At 48.7% G+C, this 17,005-nt stretch overlaps 1 protein-coding gene across 4 annotated transcripts in view; it reads left to right on the top strand.

Annotated features, from left to right (window-relative positions):
• Nucleotides 1–17,005, top strand: part of LOC140399050 (uncharacterized) — a 765,316-nt gene that overhangs the window by 67,268 nt on the left and 681,043 nt on the right. For all 4 annotated transcript variants that reach the window (XM_072488134.1, XM_072488132.1, XM_072488133.1 and 1 more), the window contains exons 5-6: nt 6,917–7,097; nt 14,418–14,668. In XM_072488134.1, the coding sequence (XP_072344235.1) occupies nt 6,917–7,097; nt 14,418–14,668 (432 nt within the window). The remainder of the gene's footprint in view (nt 1–6,916; nt 7,098–14,417; nt 14,669–17,005) is intronic.

The raw sequence follows: 17,005 nt of genomic DNA, 5'->3' as shown, positions 1-17,005 counted from the left end.
CACTTTAGAACAGAGATGAGGAGAAATTTCTTCAGCCAGAGAGTGGTGGGTCTGTGGAATTCATTGCCACAGAGGGCGGTGGAGGCCGGGACGTTGAGTGTCTTTAAGACAGAAGTTGATAAATTCTTGATTTCTCGAGGAATTCAGGGCTATGGAGAGCGGGTAAATGGAGTTGAAATCAGCCATGATTGAATGGTGGAGTGGACTCGATGGGCCGAATGGCCTTACTTCCGCTCCTATGTCTTATGGTCTTATGGTCTTAACACGCTCCCGGAGTCGCAGGTGACCACATCGGCGACCACACCACCACCAGGACTGAGGCGATCGCTGCGGATGGCCAAAGCCCCTGACAGACTCAATCTGTAATGTTGTTCTTCACCCCCACCGAACTCTTTTAAAACAGGGAGTGAATGTGGCAAACACCACTGGTAACACACTATGCATATTATGGTACTGCCACTGTATTACAGGTACCACAGTAAACCCAGTCTGCTGGCTCCTCCCAGCAGGCGATGTATAAAAGTGTACGCTCTCCTGCGCTGCTCCCATTCTGGTTCCAGCTGCAGGAGGCTCAACATCTTGTGCAATAAAGCCTCAATTGTTTCACCATTGTCGTCTCGTGGTCATTGATGGTACATCACTCTCAGATGAGGGAAACCTGAAATCAAAAGGGCCATTTGAAGTCAGTGCCGAGTTTAAACAGACCCCATTTTCGCTGCAGCAAAGGCTTTCAGCGGGATTCTCCGACCCCCCGCCGGGTCGGAGAATCCCCGGGGGGCGGCGCAAATCCCGCACTGCCACCCCAACGCCGGCTACCGTATTCTCCAGCGCCGGTTTTCGGGCGGGGGCGGGGTTCAATTCTCAGGCAATTCTCTAGGCCCCAATGGGCCTCGCGGCCGTCTATTTTTGGCCAGTCCCGCCGGCGTGGGTTAATCATGGTCCCACACGGCGGGACCTGGCAGGTAAGTCGGCTTGGGTGGTCCTCAGCGTGGGGGGGGGCCCCATGGTGGCCTGGACTGCGATCGGGGATCGGGGCCCCCCGATCTGCGGGCGGGCCTGTGCCGTGGGGGCACTCCTTCCTTCTGCGCTGGCCCCTGTAGGGCTCTGCCATGGCCGGCACGGAGAAGACAACCCCCTGCGCATGCACCAGAATATGCCGGCCGGTCTGCGCATGCGCGGAACCACACCGGCGGTTGTGCATGCGCGAGATCACGCCGGCCCTTCGGCGCATGCGCAAACCTTCGGCGCCGGTTGGAGCGGCGCCAATCCCTCCGGCATCCACCTAGCCCCCGAAAGTGCGGAGAATTGCACACTTTCAGGGGCTGTTGACACCGGAGTGGTTGGCTCCGATTCTCCTGCCGGCTTGGGAACTTAGTCGCCAGAAAGAAGAATCCCGCTTTTTTTAACTCTCAGTGCCGGAATTACAAACTTTTAGAGAACACATGAATGCTCTTGAAGGGCAAATAGGGTCTGTGGGATTGTCAAGCTGTGAAGTTATCTAAATCCCCAGTTCTTTAAAATACAGCCGTCGTGTAAGTGAGAGGTTCAAAAGCCTCTGATCTTGCAGTTACAATAGCTGTTTGTTGATATTATTCTAAGAGCCAATATTATTATCAATGCTTGGCTGCTTTCCACAACCTATCAGTGGGTCCTAAATTCACAGTCTGATTGACAGCTCAAAGAGGTTTTGAAAGGATTGGCTGTCTTTGATGTGGGATAATGTTAGTTTTTCCAAGGGATTATGTCCTTGAGTAGATTTAAATGTTTTGAATGGGCTGTCATGAATTGGAGTCTTCTATTTTCATAAACTTTGTGATAGATATTTAGAACTTTATTTCATTTAATCTCAAGAGTGCTTCCTGAGGTCTTCTCATGGTGGATACTGGGTGAGTTAGCATGGAGGGTACAAAATCATAAGGTGGTGGGTGGGTTGGCGTGAGTTGCTGTGGGAGTTAGAAGGAACTATGGTATTGGGTGGGGGGCAGGAGTTGGCATGGATGGAGCATGGGCTGTGTGGTTTGGGGTCAGTGGATGTGAGAGGAGAGGGCCTAAAATATGAGCAGACAATTAAGTCCCAGAGAACCAAGGCAAGTGCTTTAATAACCTGCCTCAGCATTTGTCAGCCCCAGGGGCTGTCTCTGAACTGTGTCTGTGAGTGGTGCACCAGATCTCATCCCATGCCCTTTTGAAATGAAGGAGGGAAGGGAGGAGGGAGGGGTTTCGTCTGAGGTGGGATGCGACATTCTGGATAAGTTCCTGCCTAAGATCCCCATCTTGGGAGTGAAAGTCCCTGTCGGGGAATAATTTAGAACATAAGAACATAAGAACTAGGAGCAGGAGTAGTCCATCTGGCCCCTCAAGCCTGCTCCACCATTCAATGAGATCATGGCTGATCTTTTGTGGACTCAGCTCCACTTTCCAGCCCGAACACCATAACCCTTAATCCCTTTATTCTTCAAAAAACTATCTATCTTTATCTTAAAAACATTTAATGAATGAGCCTCTACTGCTTCACTGGGCAAGGAATTCCATAGATTCACAACCCTTTGGGTGAAGAAGTTCTTCCTAAACTCAGTCCTAAATCTACTTCCACTTATTTTGAGGCTATGCCCCCTAGTTCTGCTTTCACCCGCCAGTGGAAACAACCTGCCCGCATCTATCCTATCTATTCCCTTCATAATCTTATATGTTTCTATAAGATCCCCCCTCATCCTTCTAAATTCCAACGAGTACAGTCCCAGTCTACTCAACCTCTCCTCGTAATCCAACCCCTTCAGCTCTGGGATTAACCAAGTGAATCTCCTCTGCACACCCTCCAGTGCCAGTATGTCCTTTCTCAAGTAAGGAGACCAAAACTGAACCACAATACTCCAGGTGTGGCCTCACCAACACCTTATACAATTGCAGCAGAACCTCCCTAGTCTTAAACTCCATACCTCTAGCAATGAAGGACAAAATTCCATTTGCCTTCTTAATCACCTGTGGCACCTGAAAACCAACTTTTTGCGACTCATGCACTAGCACACCCAGGTCTCTGCACAGCAGCATGTTTTAATATTTTATCATTTAAATAATAATCCCTTTTGCTGTTATTCCTACCAAAATGGATAACCTCACATTTGTCAACATTGTATTCCATCTGCCAGACCCTAGCCCATTCACTTAGCCTATCCAAATCCCTCTGCAGACTTCCAGTATCCTCTGCACTTTTTGCTTTACCACTCATCTTAGTGTCGTCTGCAAACTTGGACACATTGCCCTTGGTCCCCAACTCCAAATCATCTATGTAAATTGTGAACAGTTGTGGGCCCAAAACTGATCCCTGAGGGACACCACTATCTACTGATTGCCAACCAGAGAAACACCCATTAATCCCCACTCTTTGCTTTCTATTAATTAACCAATCCTCTATCCATGCTACTACTTTCCCCTTAATGCCATGCATCTTTAGCTTCATCTTATGCAACAACCTTTTGTGTGGCACCTTGTCAAAGGCTTTCTGGAAATCCAGATATACCACATCCATTGGCTCCCCGTTATCTACCGCACTGTTAATGTCCTCAAAAAATTCCACTAAATTAGTTAGGCATGACCTGCCCTTTATGAACCCATGCTGCGTCTGTCCAATGGGACAATTTCCATCCAGATGCCTCGCTATTTCTTCCTTGATGATAGATTCCAGCATCTTCCCTACTACCGAAGTTAAGCTCACTGGCCTATAATTACCCGCTTTCTGCCTACCTCCTTTTTTAAACAGTGGTGTCACGTTTGCTAATTTCCAATCCGCCGGGACCACCCCAGAGTCTAGTGAATTTTGGTAAATTATCACTAGTGCATTTGCAATTTCCCTAGCCATCTCTTTTAGCACTCTGGGATGCATTCCATCAGGTCCAGGAGACTTGTCTATCTTTAGCCCCATTAGCTTTCCCATCACTACCTCCTTGGTGATAACAATCCTCTCAAGGTCCTCACCTGTCATAGCGTCATTTCCATCAGTCACTGGCATGTTATTTGTGTCTTCCACTGTGAAGACCGACCCAAAAAACCTGTTCAGTTCCTCAGCCATTTCCTCATCTCCCATTACTAAATCTCCCTTCTCATCCTCTAAAGGACCAATATTTACCTGAGCCACTCTTTTTTGTTTTATGTATTTGTAGAAACTTTTACTATCTGTTTTTATATTCTGAACACGTTTACTCTCATAATCTATCTTACTCTTCTTTATAGCTTTTTTAGTAGCTTTCTGTTGCCCCCTAAAGATTTCCCAGTCCTCTAGTCTCCCACTGATCTTTGCTACTTTGTATGTTTTTTCCTTCAATTTGATACTCTCCCTTATTTCCTTAGATATCCACGGTCGATTTTCCCTCTTTTTACCGCCCTTCCTTTTTGTTGGTATAAACCTTTGCTGAGCACTGTGAAAAATCACTTGGAAGGTTCTCCACTGTTTCTCAACTGTTTCACTATAAAGTCTTTGGTCCCAGTCTACCTTAGCTAGTTCTTCTCTCATCCCATTGTAATCTCCTTTGTTTAAGCACAAAACTCTAGTGCTTGATTTTACCATCTCAGTCTCCATCCGTATTTTAAATTCCACCATATTGTGATCGCTCCTTCCGAGCGGATCCCTAACTATGAGATCCTGAATCAATCCTGTCTCATTACACAGGACCAGATCTAGGACCGCTTGTTCCCTCGTAGGTTCCATTACATACTGTTCTAGGAAACTATCGCGGATACATTCTATAAACTCCTCCTCAAGGCTGCCTTGACCGACCTGGTTAAACCAATCGACATGTAGATTAAAATCCCCCATGATAACTGCTGTACCATTTCTACATGCATCTGTTATTTCTTTGTTTATTGCCTGCCCCACCATAATGTTACTATTTGGTGGCCTATAGATTACTCCTATCAGTGACTTCTTCGCCTTACTATTCCTGATTTCCGCCCAAATGGATTCAACCTTATCCTCCTTAGCACCGATGTCATCCCTTACTGTTGCCCGGATGTCATCCTTAAATAACAGAGCTACACCACCTCTCTTACCATCCACTCTGTCCTTCCGAAAGGTTTGATACCCTCGGATATTTAACTCCCAGTCGTGACCATCCTTTAACCATGTTTCAGTAATGGCCACTAAATCATAGTCATTCACGATGATTTGCGCCATCAACTCATTTACCTTATTCCGAATACTACGAGCATTCAGGTAAAGTACACTTATGTTGGCTTTTTTACCTCTGTTCTGAATCTTAATACCTCGATCAGTAATCTCTCCTAAGTTATATTTCCTCTTAACCTTTCTCCTAATTTTCCTTGTCGTTGAACCCATATCTTCCTGTAACAACCTGCCGCGTCGCTTACCATTAATGTTTTCACTTCCCGTTTTATTTCTTTTAGTATTCCTGGTCCTATTCACTGAGCTTCCCTCAGTCACTGTACCTTGTACTGTCGCCCTTTTTGATTTTTGACTATGGCTTCTCTGCCTTACACGTTCCCCCTGACTGCCTTTTATTTCTGTTCCGGTTTTACTACCTTCCAACTTCCTGCATCGGTTCCCATCCCCCTGCCACATTAGTTCAAACTCTCCCCAACAGCTCTAGCAATCATTTGTGTGATTAATTCATTATTATCCATTCTACACTACTTCCCAAGAACAATTGTATTCCTATTATGTCAGTATACATCCCATTGTCAAAATGTACTGGCCAACAGACCTAGGCAAGGCACTGGATCAGGGTAGCCCTGGTAAACAGGCAGGCTGGCTAATCCCACCACTTCTGCCTCATTTTCCTGAAAAGAAAACATAAGGAAGCTGGAGTAGAACTGTTTGCCTGGGACACCTTGGATCATAGGGTCTGAGAGAACCAGACAGTAAAGCAAAAGAAGACCAAAAAGGTAACTGCTCTCTTTCGCGTGCTGGCTCTCAACTGATCCTCAAATGTCTGAAGACCGTCTCCAATATTTGTTCTTCAGTGTCCATGCTGACATGGGCAGCACAGTGGCTAGCACCGCTGCCTCACAGTGCCAGGGACCCGGGTTCAATTCCAGCCTTCGTGACTGTCTGTGTGGGGTTTACATGTTCTCCCTGTGTCTGCGTTGGTTTCCTCCGGGTGCTCTGGTTTCCTCCCACAGTCCAAATATATCCAGGTTAGGTGAGTTGGTCATTCTAAATTGCTCCTTAGTGTCCAAGGAGGTTAGGTGGGGTTATGGGGTTAGGGAGATAGGGTGGGGGAACGGGGCCTAGGTAGAGTGCTTTTTTAGAGGGTTGGTGCTGACTCGATGGGCCAAATGGCTTCCTTCGGCACTGTAGGGATTCTATGGATTTCTCCGTATTGGGCCCTGTGCGACCTGGTCCTCCGAATAACCTGGCCCAAACAATGTAGCCACTCTGTGGCCTGAGAACATGAATACAAGTAGGGGTATAGGTCATACGGTCCCTCAAATCTGCTCTACCTTCAATAAGATCATGGCTATCTCCAGGGGATCATGCTTAGTGCTTATATCCCTCAATTTCCTTAGATTCTAAACACCTATCCATCTCAGCCTTGAAGATACTCACTGACTGAGCATCCTGGACTGTGTGTCTAATGCTGCGAAGGAGGAGAATGTTAAGCTTAAATATAACAGGAAAAGACCATTTGAGTTGAAGGCCATTGTGAAGCTAGCACAATTGTTAATTTTAAGTCTGAGACAGATAGCTTTTGATAAGCAAAGATATTGAGGGATATGGGCCAAAGGCAGGTATATGGAGTTAGGCCACGGATCAACCATGATCTCATTGAATGGCGGGACAGGCTCGAGGGGTTGAATAGCCTACTCATGATCGTATGATGAACCTGCTGATTAATCAGATAATACAACTCTAACCATCAGTCTGTCACCACTCTGATAATTTGCTGCTCTTCCTCCGTTACAGAATCATTACTTGCTGTCCCTGGCTAACAGGTACCTCGGTCATCTCAAAATTGGTTTCCAGTCCCTGCTTCGTTGTTTGGAGCTCGATGCAACACACCAGAATGAAATTGTGAAAGACCTGTACAAGGCTACCGAGAAGCTATGTAACGTTGAAACACAGGACAAACATTCTGATGAGAAAGGTCTGTAACTCTACCCTGCTCCAGGAAGTATGTTATGGGCCAGGGTTTAAAGAATACCAAAATGTATCATGGAGTTCACCTGACCCACAACTTTTAATAGATTGTGGTATGGGGAGCACACGGCCCACTCTACAGGTGTGGTACAGCAGAGATCGAAAAGTAATTTTTAAAGCAAAACAATGTTTATTCTATGAACTGAAGTTAACCTTTTTAAAACATACAGTGAACGTCTTAGCAACCATCAATTCAAATACAACCCCGAAAGAATACAACACTAAATAGTCCTTAAAAACTTTCCTTTTAACATCCATAAGACATTAAAAAAAACTTTTAACAGAAGCACGTCAGGTTTAAATTCATGACAGAGAATAGTTATCACTCTTAATTCACCAAATGATCAAGAGATAGTCTTTACATGGCAGAGAGAACAACATTACACATTCTGTGGCTGACTGCAGCTCCAACACTGAAACGAAACCAAAAAAACACAGATACATCCAAGCTTTTCTCTCAAAGTGAAACTAAAAAGCAGAGCCAGAGCTCAGCTCCACCCACACTCTGACATCACTGCAGTCTTGAGCAGACAAACATTTCTTAAAGTGACATTCTCATGACAAGTAGCATCATAGGACAGAATCAATCTGTTATAGAATCATAGAATTATAGAATCATAGAATTCGGCCCATCGAGTCTGCACCAGCCCTTGGAAAGAGCACCCCACTTAAGCCTCCACCCTATCCCCGTAGCCCAGTAACTGCACCTAACCTTTTTGGACATGAAGGGCAATTTAGCATGGCCAATCCACCTAACCTACCCTTTTTTGGACTGTGGGAGGAAACCGGAGCACCCGGAGGAAACCCACGCAGACACGGGGAGAACATGCAGACTCCGCACAGACAGTGACCCAAGCCGGGAATTGAACCTGAACCATGGAGCTGTGAAGCAACTGTGCTAATCACTGTGCTACCATGCTGCCCCCTGTCAAATGGAATAGACATGAATATCGACACAGTACATGTGTATAGTACACAGTACAGTACAAGGGGCGGCACAGTGGTTAACACTGCTGCCTCACAGGGACCCAAGTTCAATTCGGCCTTGGGTGACTGTGTGGAGTTTGCACGGTCTCCCAGTGCCTGTGTGGGTTTGCTCTGGGTGCTCCGGTTTCTGTGGATTGGCTATGCTAAAATGATCCCTTAGTGTCCAAAGATATGCTGCTTAGGTGGATCTAGGTAGGATGCTCTATCAGAGGGTTGGTGCAGACTTGATGGGATGAATAGCCTCCTCCTACACTGTAGAAATTCTATGGTTTTATGGTTTCAATCTCTAACAATGCAAGGGCATTAAAAAAGACAATGCTAGCAAGCTATCGCGTCTCGGCCTTTTGGCTAAGATCAAGTGTAATGTAAATTGAGCCTTTGGCTCAAATCTGGTATGTCTCTCTTGTGGGGACCATGAATTGGATTCAATTTGAATTGGTTTTTGGAGCAGGCGAGGAGCTGGATTAGGGGTTCGCCCGTGACCCACACCCTGAGCACTGGCCTTATAACTCACAAAAAGTAATAAAACATTTTTTTTTAAATAGCTGAGGCTGGCTTTTGGTGCTGCCGTTTGTCAGTGTCGTGGTCAGGGATTTGAATAAATGGACTTCCATTATTTGAGAAAATAAAGTTCAGTGAGTTTTGTAAGGGCCACGAAGAATCCAGCACGAGTTTTAAGGATACAAAGTAATAACATTTATTTACTATAACATATATACATAACAGTAGCAGTAACCTCCCTTGCTACACACTCCTTCCTGCTGGTTCCTGAACTGGCCAGCTTTATTTATACTAGGAGTTTACTAGTGGTTTCTCCGCCCCCCTCATTGGGGAAGCTCATACTCCCACAGGATTGTGGGATAGTCATTAGTCCCCAGCCAATGGGAAGTAGGCAGGTTATAACATCCCTCCCCCCCAAAGTCCAAGGGATCCACCGAAGACCCTGGCGAAGGAGGGCGTCGGACTCGTTTGGCCGCAGGCCGGACACCATTTGCACGCGGCGCTGGATCAGGCGGCGTGTAACGAGACGGAGACCGGCGCTTCCGTGATGAACGGCGCGGTTGTACATCCACGGCCCGTGGACCCGAGGATTCCCCCTCTGATGCATCCTGTGTCTCCATCTCGGAGTCAGAGTCTGCTGCCTCCGTCATGTCAGCGTCTCTATCTACACTCGGTCCCGTAACGACCTGCGCAGGCTTTGAGTGAGGCACCAGTGGAAGATTGTGAGGACTACCTTCCCTTGTCTCTGGTCTCTGCAGCTGTTGAAATGAGCTACGGGGGCGGGGAATCTTTTGAGGGGATGGTCTTCTGGACCGAACGTGGTCTACATGTTTTCGCTGGAGACGACCCTGGGCTTGCACTTGGTAAGATATAGGGCCCGTTTGGCGAAAGATTGCACCAGGAACCCATTGGGCACCACCAGCAAAATTCCGAACCAACACTGGGTCACCGGGCGCAAACTGCCGAATCGGACGATGCCGAGACAATCCCTGTCCCTGGCGTTCTTGTGTGCGGCGTACTTTTGCGCCAATGTCCAGCAAAACCATACTAAGGCGTGTGTGAAGTCTCCGGCCCATTAGGAGTTCTGCGGGAGCTACCCCAGTCACTGCATGGAGGGGTGGTCCTGTACGTAAACAAAAAGCGAGCCAGTCTCATGTCCTTTGATCCGGAAGAATGCTTCTTTAGGCCTCTTTTGAATGTCTGCACTGCGCGCTCTGCCAACCCATTTGAAGCCGGGTGGTAAGGGGCAGTGCGGATATGGCGGATGCCGTTCATCTTCGTGAACCTCGCAAACTCCTCACTCGTGAATGGAGTGCCGTTATCCGTGACCAGCACCTCGGGGAGGCCATGTGTACTAAAGGACAAACGCATCTTTTCAGTTGTTGCGCAGGACATTGTCCCCTGCATCTTATGCACCTCTAGCCATTTTGACTGGGCGTCAATTAGTAGAAGGAACATGGATCCTTGAAAAGGGCCCACAAAATCTGCATGCAAGCGTGCCCAAGGCAGCCCTGGCCATTTCCAGTGATGTTGGGGCACGGCCGGTGGAAGCTTCTGATGCTCCTGGCAAATGGAGCAGTTTTGGGCCACCTTCTCAATGTCGGTGTCGAGGCCTGGCCACCAGACATAACTCCGGGCCAACATTTTCATTTTGGTCACGCCTGGATGCCCATTGTGCAAGTCTGATAGTATCAGCTCCTGGCCTTTTTCCGGGACAATCACACGCGTCCCCCACAAGAGGATGCCGTCTTCCACGCTGAATTCTGACAGCTTGGAGGAAAATGCCCGCAACTCGCCTGGGAGCTGTCTATGCTGCCCACCATACAGGACTATGTGCCGAACCTTTGACAGGACTGGCTCCGTCTGGGTCCACTCACGGATCTGTGATGCCGTGACAGGCAAGGTGTCCATACATTTTGGGGTTACAACCACCTCACCGGTCGTGGGGGTCGACATGGGGCCGGTCGATAAAGGCAATCGGCTCAGTGCGTCGGCATTTGCTATCTGCGTACCTGGTTTGTGCTCCAGAGAATACTCGTATGCAGCAAGCAACAAAGCCCAGCGCTCGATCCGTGCAGAAGCAATGGGCGGTATTGGCTTATCCTCTCTGAAAAGTCCCAGCAGGGGCTTATGATCAGTCACGATAGTGAAATGGCGGCCGTACACGTACTGGTAGAAGCATTTCACCGCAAAAACCACTGCCAGGCCCTCCTTCTCGATCTGCGCGTACTTTTTCTCCACTGCAGTCAATGTGCGGGAGGCGAAAGCTATCGGTCGTTCGGCCCCGTTCTCCATCTTGTGGGACAGGACGGCCCCAATACCATACGGGGATGCATCACATGTGACGAGCAAAGGCTTTCCAGGATCATAGTGGGTTAGTAACCCAGACGACGACAATTGTTGCTTTACCCGCCGGAAAGCGGTTTCTTGCGGCTGACCCCAAACCCAGGTGTGATTTTTCTTTCACAGAAGGTACAAAGGGGCCAGCGTAGTTGCCAGATTGGGGAGGAACTTCCCATAATAGTTTACAAGACCGAGAAAAGAACGAAGATGCAAAGTGTCAGTCGGGGCGGGGGCATGTTGAATTGCACGCACCTTCTCTGCGACGGGGTGCAGAACTTCGCGGTCCACCCGATAACCTAGATAGACTACTTCCTTTGCCTGAAATACGCACTTTGTGCGACGTAAACGGACTCCAGCCTCCGAAAGGCGTCTAAGGACAGCCTCCAGATTTTCCAAATGTTCCTGCTCCGACGTCTCTGTAATCAAAACGTCATCTAGGTAGACAGCCACACGTGGTAAACCTCTCAAAATGCCCTCCATAACACGTTGAAAAATTGCGCAGGCAGAGGATACTCCAAAGGGCAACCGTGTATATTCATACAGGCCCCGGTGTGTATTAATCATTACATATGGTCGGGAGGCAGGGTCCAGCTCCAACTGCAAGTAGGCGTGACTCATATCTAAATTTGTGAACGAGAGTCCACCTGCAAGTTTTGCGTAGAGATCCTCTATGCGAGGCATTGGATATCGGTCGAGTCGGGAAATCTTATTCACTGTAAGTTTATAGTCGCCACACAAGCGAACTGTGGCATCTGGCTTCATTACAGGTACAATTGGTGCTGCCCAGTCAGCAAAACGGACGGGCCTGATAATACCCAAACTCTCCAAACGAATGAGCTCCCCTTCTACCTTCTCGAGCAAGGCGTAAGGCAACGGGCGCGCCCGGAAATAGCGCAGCGTGGCTCCTGGTTCAACTTGGATACGGGCTACGGCCCCTTTTATTTTCCCCAAACCAGGCTGGAATACATCTGGGTATCGTCCTAGCACCTCAGTCAACCCTTCAGAAACTGTTTGGAGGATGTGCTGCCATTGCAACCGCAATTGGCGCAACCAGTCCCAACCCAACAGGCTGGGCCCATGGCCGCGCACCACGATAAGTGGGAAACGCCCCTCCTGGCGTCCATAGACAACAGGGGTCATTGTAGTTCCTGCAATGTCCAGTGGTTCACCCGTGTAGGTGGCCAACCTGGCCTGTGAGTCGGTTAATGTAAGGGTCTGTATACCCTGCTTGATGCGGTAGAATGTCCTCTGGGCGATCACGGAGACCGCTGCGCCAGTATCCAACTCCATCTCAAGCGGGTGGCCATTGACCCGTACTGTCACCTTAATGGGGGCCACACGGGGAGCTGCCACATAATGCAGCTGCAGGCAGTCGTCCTCCGTCTCCACGTCCTCAGGAGTAGTCGCCACAGGTTCATCCACATGGAAGGTACGGCCCCTGGGCTGGTCCCAGTTACGGCCCCTGGGCTGGTCCCAGTTTCAGTCGGAACGACGGCGCCTCTGGCGCCCCCAGGACCGCCGTCCGCGACGGGGTCAGCGCCTACAAGTCTGACACGGACATGGCTCCTCATCCATTGGCTCTGGAGAAGGCTCCCTTCGGGGAGGGATGTCCGACGGCCACTGGCGTCGGTCCGGACGTTGCCTCGCCCAAGGTACCACAGGGGTGCGGGGGGACGTTTTCGGACGGAAGGGGTTGCGCCCCAAGGCATGCACTTCCATTCCCTGTAGCTCCTCGCTCTGCTTTCTCTCGACTATTTGAATGGCCTGTTGAAAAGTCAATGTTGGCTCCGCTAAGAACTTTCTCTGGGTGGCCGCATTGTTAATACCGCAAACCAAACGGTCGCGTAACATTTCTGACAAGGTCTCACCATAGTCACAGTACTCCGCAATCCTGCGTAGCCTGGATAGAAAATCGGCAAGGGATTCTCCAGGGGTCCCCTCAGCGGTATTAAACCGGTAACGCTGGACTATCGTGGACGGGGTTGGGTTAAAATGTTGCCCCACTATATTCACAAGTTCATCAAACGTTTTGGTGTCCGGCGCAGCTGGGTATGTAAGGCTCCTAATCACCCCAAACGTATGCGGGCCGCAGGCAGTGAGCAATATGACCACCTGGCGCTCGTTTTCGGTGATATTGTTTGCCCGGAAATAGTAACGCATCCGTTGTGTGTACTGGTTCCAGCTTTCCAGCGCAGCATCAAAAACATCCAACCGTCCGTACAGAGGCATGGTATAATAGAAAACAACTTCCAACCTGTATCCAACAAAAATCCAGGGAGGTGGCTTCAGCAGTGTAGACAGCTATTCACTTTAACCTTCGTCGCCAGTTTTGTAAGGGCCACGAAGAATCCAGCACGAGTTTTAAGGATATAAAGTAATAACATTTATTTACTATAACATATATACATAACAGTAGCAGTAACTTCCCTTGCTACATACTCCTTCCTGCTGGTTCCTGAACTGGCCAGTTTTATTTATACTAGGAGTTTACTAATGGTTTCTCCGCCCCCTCATTGGGGAAGCTCATACTCCCACAGGATTGTGGGATAGTCATTAGTCCCCAGCCAATGGTAAGTAGGCAGGTTATAACAGTGAGTTTGATCTGATGAGGGATTGGAACTGGAAAGTTGGGACTTGCAATTGGGATAGAATTCCTCGTGACAGCTCGACTTCAGGAGTGTGCCGACTTCCCGCTGTCACAATATACACCAGTATATCATGGTACAGACACACACACTGATGGACACACAGCGGGACCAATCAACACACACAACACTGCAGCCAATCACCAGTCAGAGCACACTCACTATAACGATAGGGGACATCAGAGTTCCCGCTCATTTGGGATGCAGCCTCTCAGTAGGACAGAGCTTACAGCATACAGCACAGATCTTCACCATGTGCTGAGTGCATAGACTGGTTAGAACAGGCATAGGTCTTTAGTTTAATCTCACATCGTGTTAACCCACAGTGAAAGTATGTTCAACAGTTTCTAATTTAATAAAATAGTGTTGTACTATTTTAAGTGTTGGTGGCCTGTATGTGTTCCACGGATCCAGAGCACCCAACACATCACCCGCGTGGTGATTAAATCTTTCCATTTTGCAGTTAGATAATGTGTGACTTCCCAATACAGCTGGTAAACTGCTTATCTGCTGCTGTTTTACCTAATTTTAATCCTCTGGTTGTTGTAGAGGCCATCAAGGGAGTGAGTGAATCTGTCATCTCTACCCAATCAGGCCTCTCTGTGATTCCAGTCCCACACTCTGTGTGCGACTTGCAATAACCTCAGGGTGAGGATAACAAAAAGCAATTTTACCAGAGATATCTCATGAACGAATACGGGGCGGGGGGTGGGGGGGAAACTTTTAGCAAGTAAACTTTAAACCGTGATAGTTTTTGACATTCTTGAGATGATGATTTATCTGCTGTGTAGGTCTGGATGGGGTGCTGCTCAAGATTGGCTACCTGCTCTGCGAAGCTGCATTACATGAGCTCTGCATTCAGTTAGTCAGCTCAGCTGTACAGCTTTGTCAGTCAGATATCAGCGATTCAGTCAGAATGCAGTTCTACCTGATCCACGCAAATTGCTATTCAGCGACAAACAACAAGGACATGGCCAGAACAGCCTATGAAAACTGCCTGAAGTTGGCACTAAGGTTGAGGAGCACCGAAGAACAAATCAAGGTAAAAGAAACCTCTTGAGTTCTGATGGGATGTCCTCGAGCTGGAAAGTTCACTCTGTTTCTCTCTCCACGGAGTCTGCCGGACAGTGCTGAATATTTCTGTTTTTAATTGCCAACCGGGATTGCTTTTCTCCAACTTTCCTCTCCGACACACACTGACTCGGGTCCCAGCAGCACCAGCAGCTTCTCAGGGCTATTTCCAAAGTGGCCCCAATCACTGCCGAGAACCTCATACACATTCCAGAATCATCCTGAGCTTCCTACTGTCCCAAGAATCAAAGGATTTATTGCCCTACCAATTAGGAAGGATGTTTCTTGTGACATGGTTGCACATTGAAAAAATTCACACATCACTCACTCTAACCGCTCGGGATTACACCTCACCCAGTCTAACCGCTCGGTATTACACCTCACTCAGTCTAACCGCTCGGTATTACACCTCACTCAGTCTAACCGCTCGGTATTACACCTCACCCAGTCTAACCGCTCGGTATTACGCCTCACCCAGTCTAACCGCTCGGTATTACACCTCACCCAGTCTAACCGCTCGGTATTACACCTCACCCAGTCTAACCGCTAGGTATTACACCTCACCCAGTCTAACCGCTCGGTATTACACCTCACTCAGTCTAACCGCTCGGTATTACGCCTCACCCAGTCTAACCGCTCTGTACTACACCTCACTCACTCTAACTGCTCGGTATTACACCTCACCCAGTCTAACCGCTCGGGATTACACCTCACTCAGTCTAACCGCTCGGTATTACGCCTCACCCAGTCTAACCGCTCGGTATTACATCTCACTCAGTCTCACCGCTCGGTATTACACCTCACTCAGTCTAACCGCTCGGTATTACACCTCACCCAGTCTAACCGCTCGGTATTACACCTCACTCAGTCTAACCGCTCGGTATTACGCCTCACCCAGTCTAACCGCTCTGTACTACACCTCACTCACTCTAACCGCTCGGTATTACACCTCACCCAGTCTAACCGCTCGGGATTACACCTCACTCAGTCTAACCGCTCGGTATTACGCATCACCCAGTCTAACCGCTCGGTATTACATCTCACTCAGTCTCACCGCTCGGTATTACACCTCACCCAGTCTAACCGCTCGGTATTACACCTCACCCAGTCTAACCGCTCGGGATTACACCTCACTCAGTCTAACCGCTCGGTATTACACCTTACCCAGTCTAACCGCTCGGTATTACACCTCACCCAGTCTAACCGCTCGGTAATACACCTCACTCAGTCTAACCGCTCGGTATTACACCTCACCCAGTCTAACCGCTCGGTATTACACCTCACCCAGTCTAACCGCTCGGTAATACACCTCACTCAGTCTAACCGCTCGGTATTACACCTCACTCAGTCTAACCGCTTGGTATTACGCCTCACTCACTCGAACCGCTCGGCATTACACCTCACCCAGTCTAACCGCTCGGTATTACGCCTCACCCAGTCTAACTGCTCGGTATTACATCTCACTCAGTCTCACCGCTCGGTATTACACCTCACCCAGTCTAACCGCTCGGTATTACACCTCACTCAGTCTAACCGCTCGGCATTACACCTCACTCAGTCTCACCGCTCGGTATTACACCTCACCCAGTCTAACCGCTCGGGATTACACCTCACCCAGTCTAACCGCTCGGTATTACACCTCACCCAGTCTAACCGCTCGGTATTACACCTCACTCAGTCTAACCGCTCGGGATTACACCTCACCCAGTCTAACCGCTCGGTATTACGCCTCACCCAGTCTAACCGCTCGGTATTACGCCTCACTCACTCTAACCGCTCGGTATTACACCTCACCCAGTCTAACCGCTCGGTATTACACCTCACTCAGTCTAACCGCTCGGTATTACACCTCACCCAGTCTAACCGCTCGGTATTACACCTCACTCAGTCTAACCGCTCGGTATTACACCTCACCTACTTTACACGCACAGTATTACACCTCACCCAGTCGAATCGCTCGGTATTGCACCTCACTTAGCCTAACCACTCGATATTACACCTCACCAACTTTACACGCTCGGCATTACACTTCACCCATTCTACAGGCTCGGTATTACACCTAACTCAGTCTAACCGCTCGGTATTACACCTCACCCAGTCTAACCGCTCGGTATTACACCTCACCCAGTCTAACCGCTCGGGATTACACCTCACTCAGTCTAACCGCTCGGTATTAAACCTCACCCAGTCTAACCGCTCGGTATTACACCTCACCCAGTCTAACCGCTCGGTATTACACCTCATCCAGTCTAACCGCTCGGTATTACGCCTCACCCAGTCTAACCGCTCGGTATTACACCTCACCCAG

Source organism: Scyliorhinus torazame, chromosome 22, assembly GCF_047496885.1.
Source record: "Scyliorhinus torazame isolate Kashiwa2021f chromosome 22, sScyTor2.1, whole genome shotgun sequence".
Classification (NCBI taxonomy): Eukaryota; Metazoa; Chordata; class Chondrichthyes; order Carcharhiniformes; family Scyliorhinidae; genus Scyliorhinus; species Scyliorhinus torazame.
This window is presented reverse-complemented; position numbering and strand designations above follow the sequence as displayed.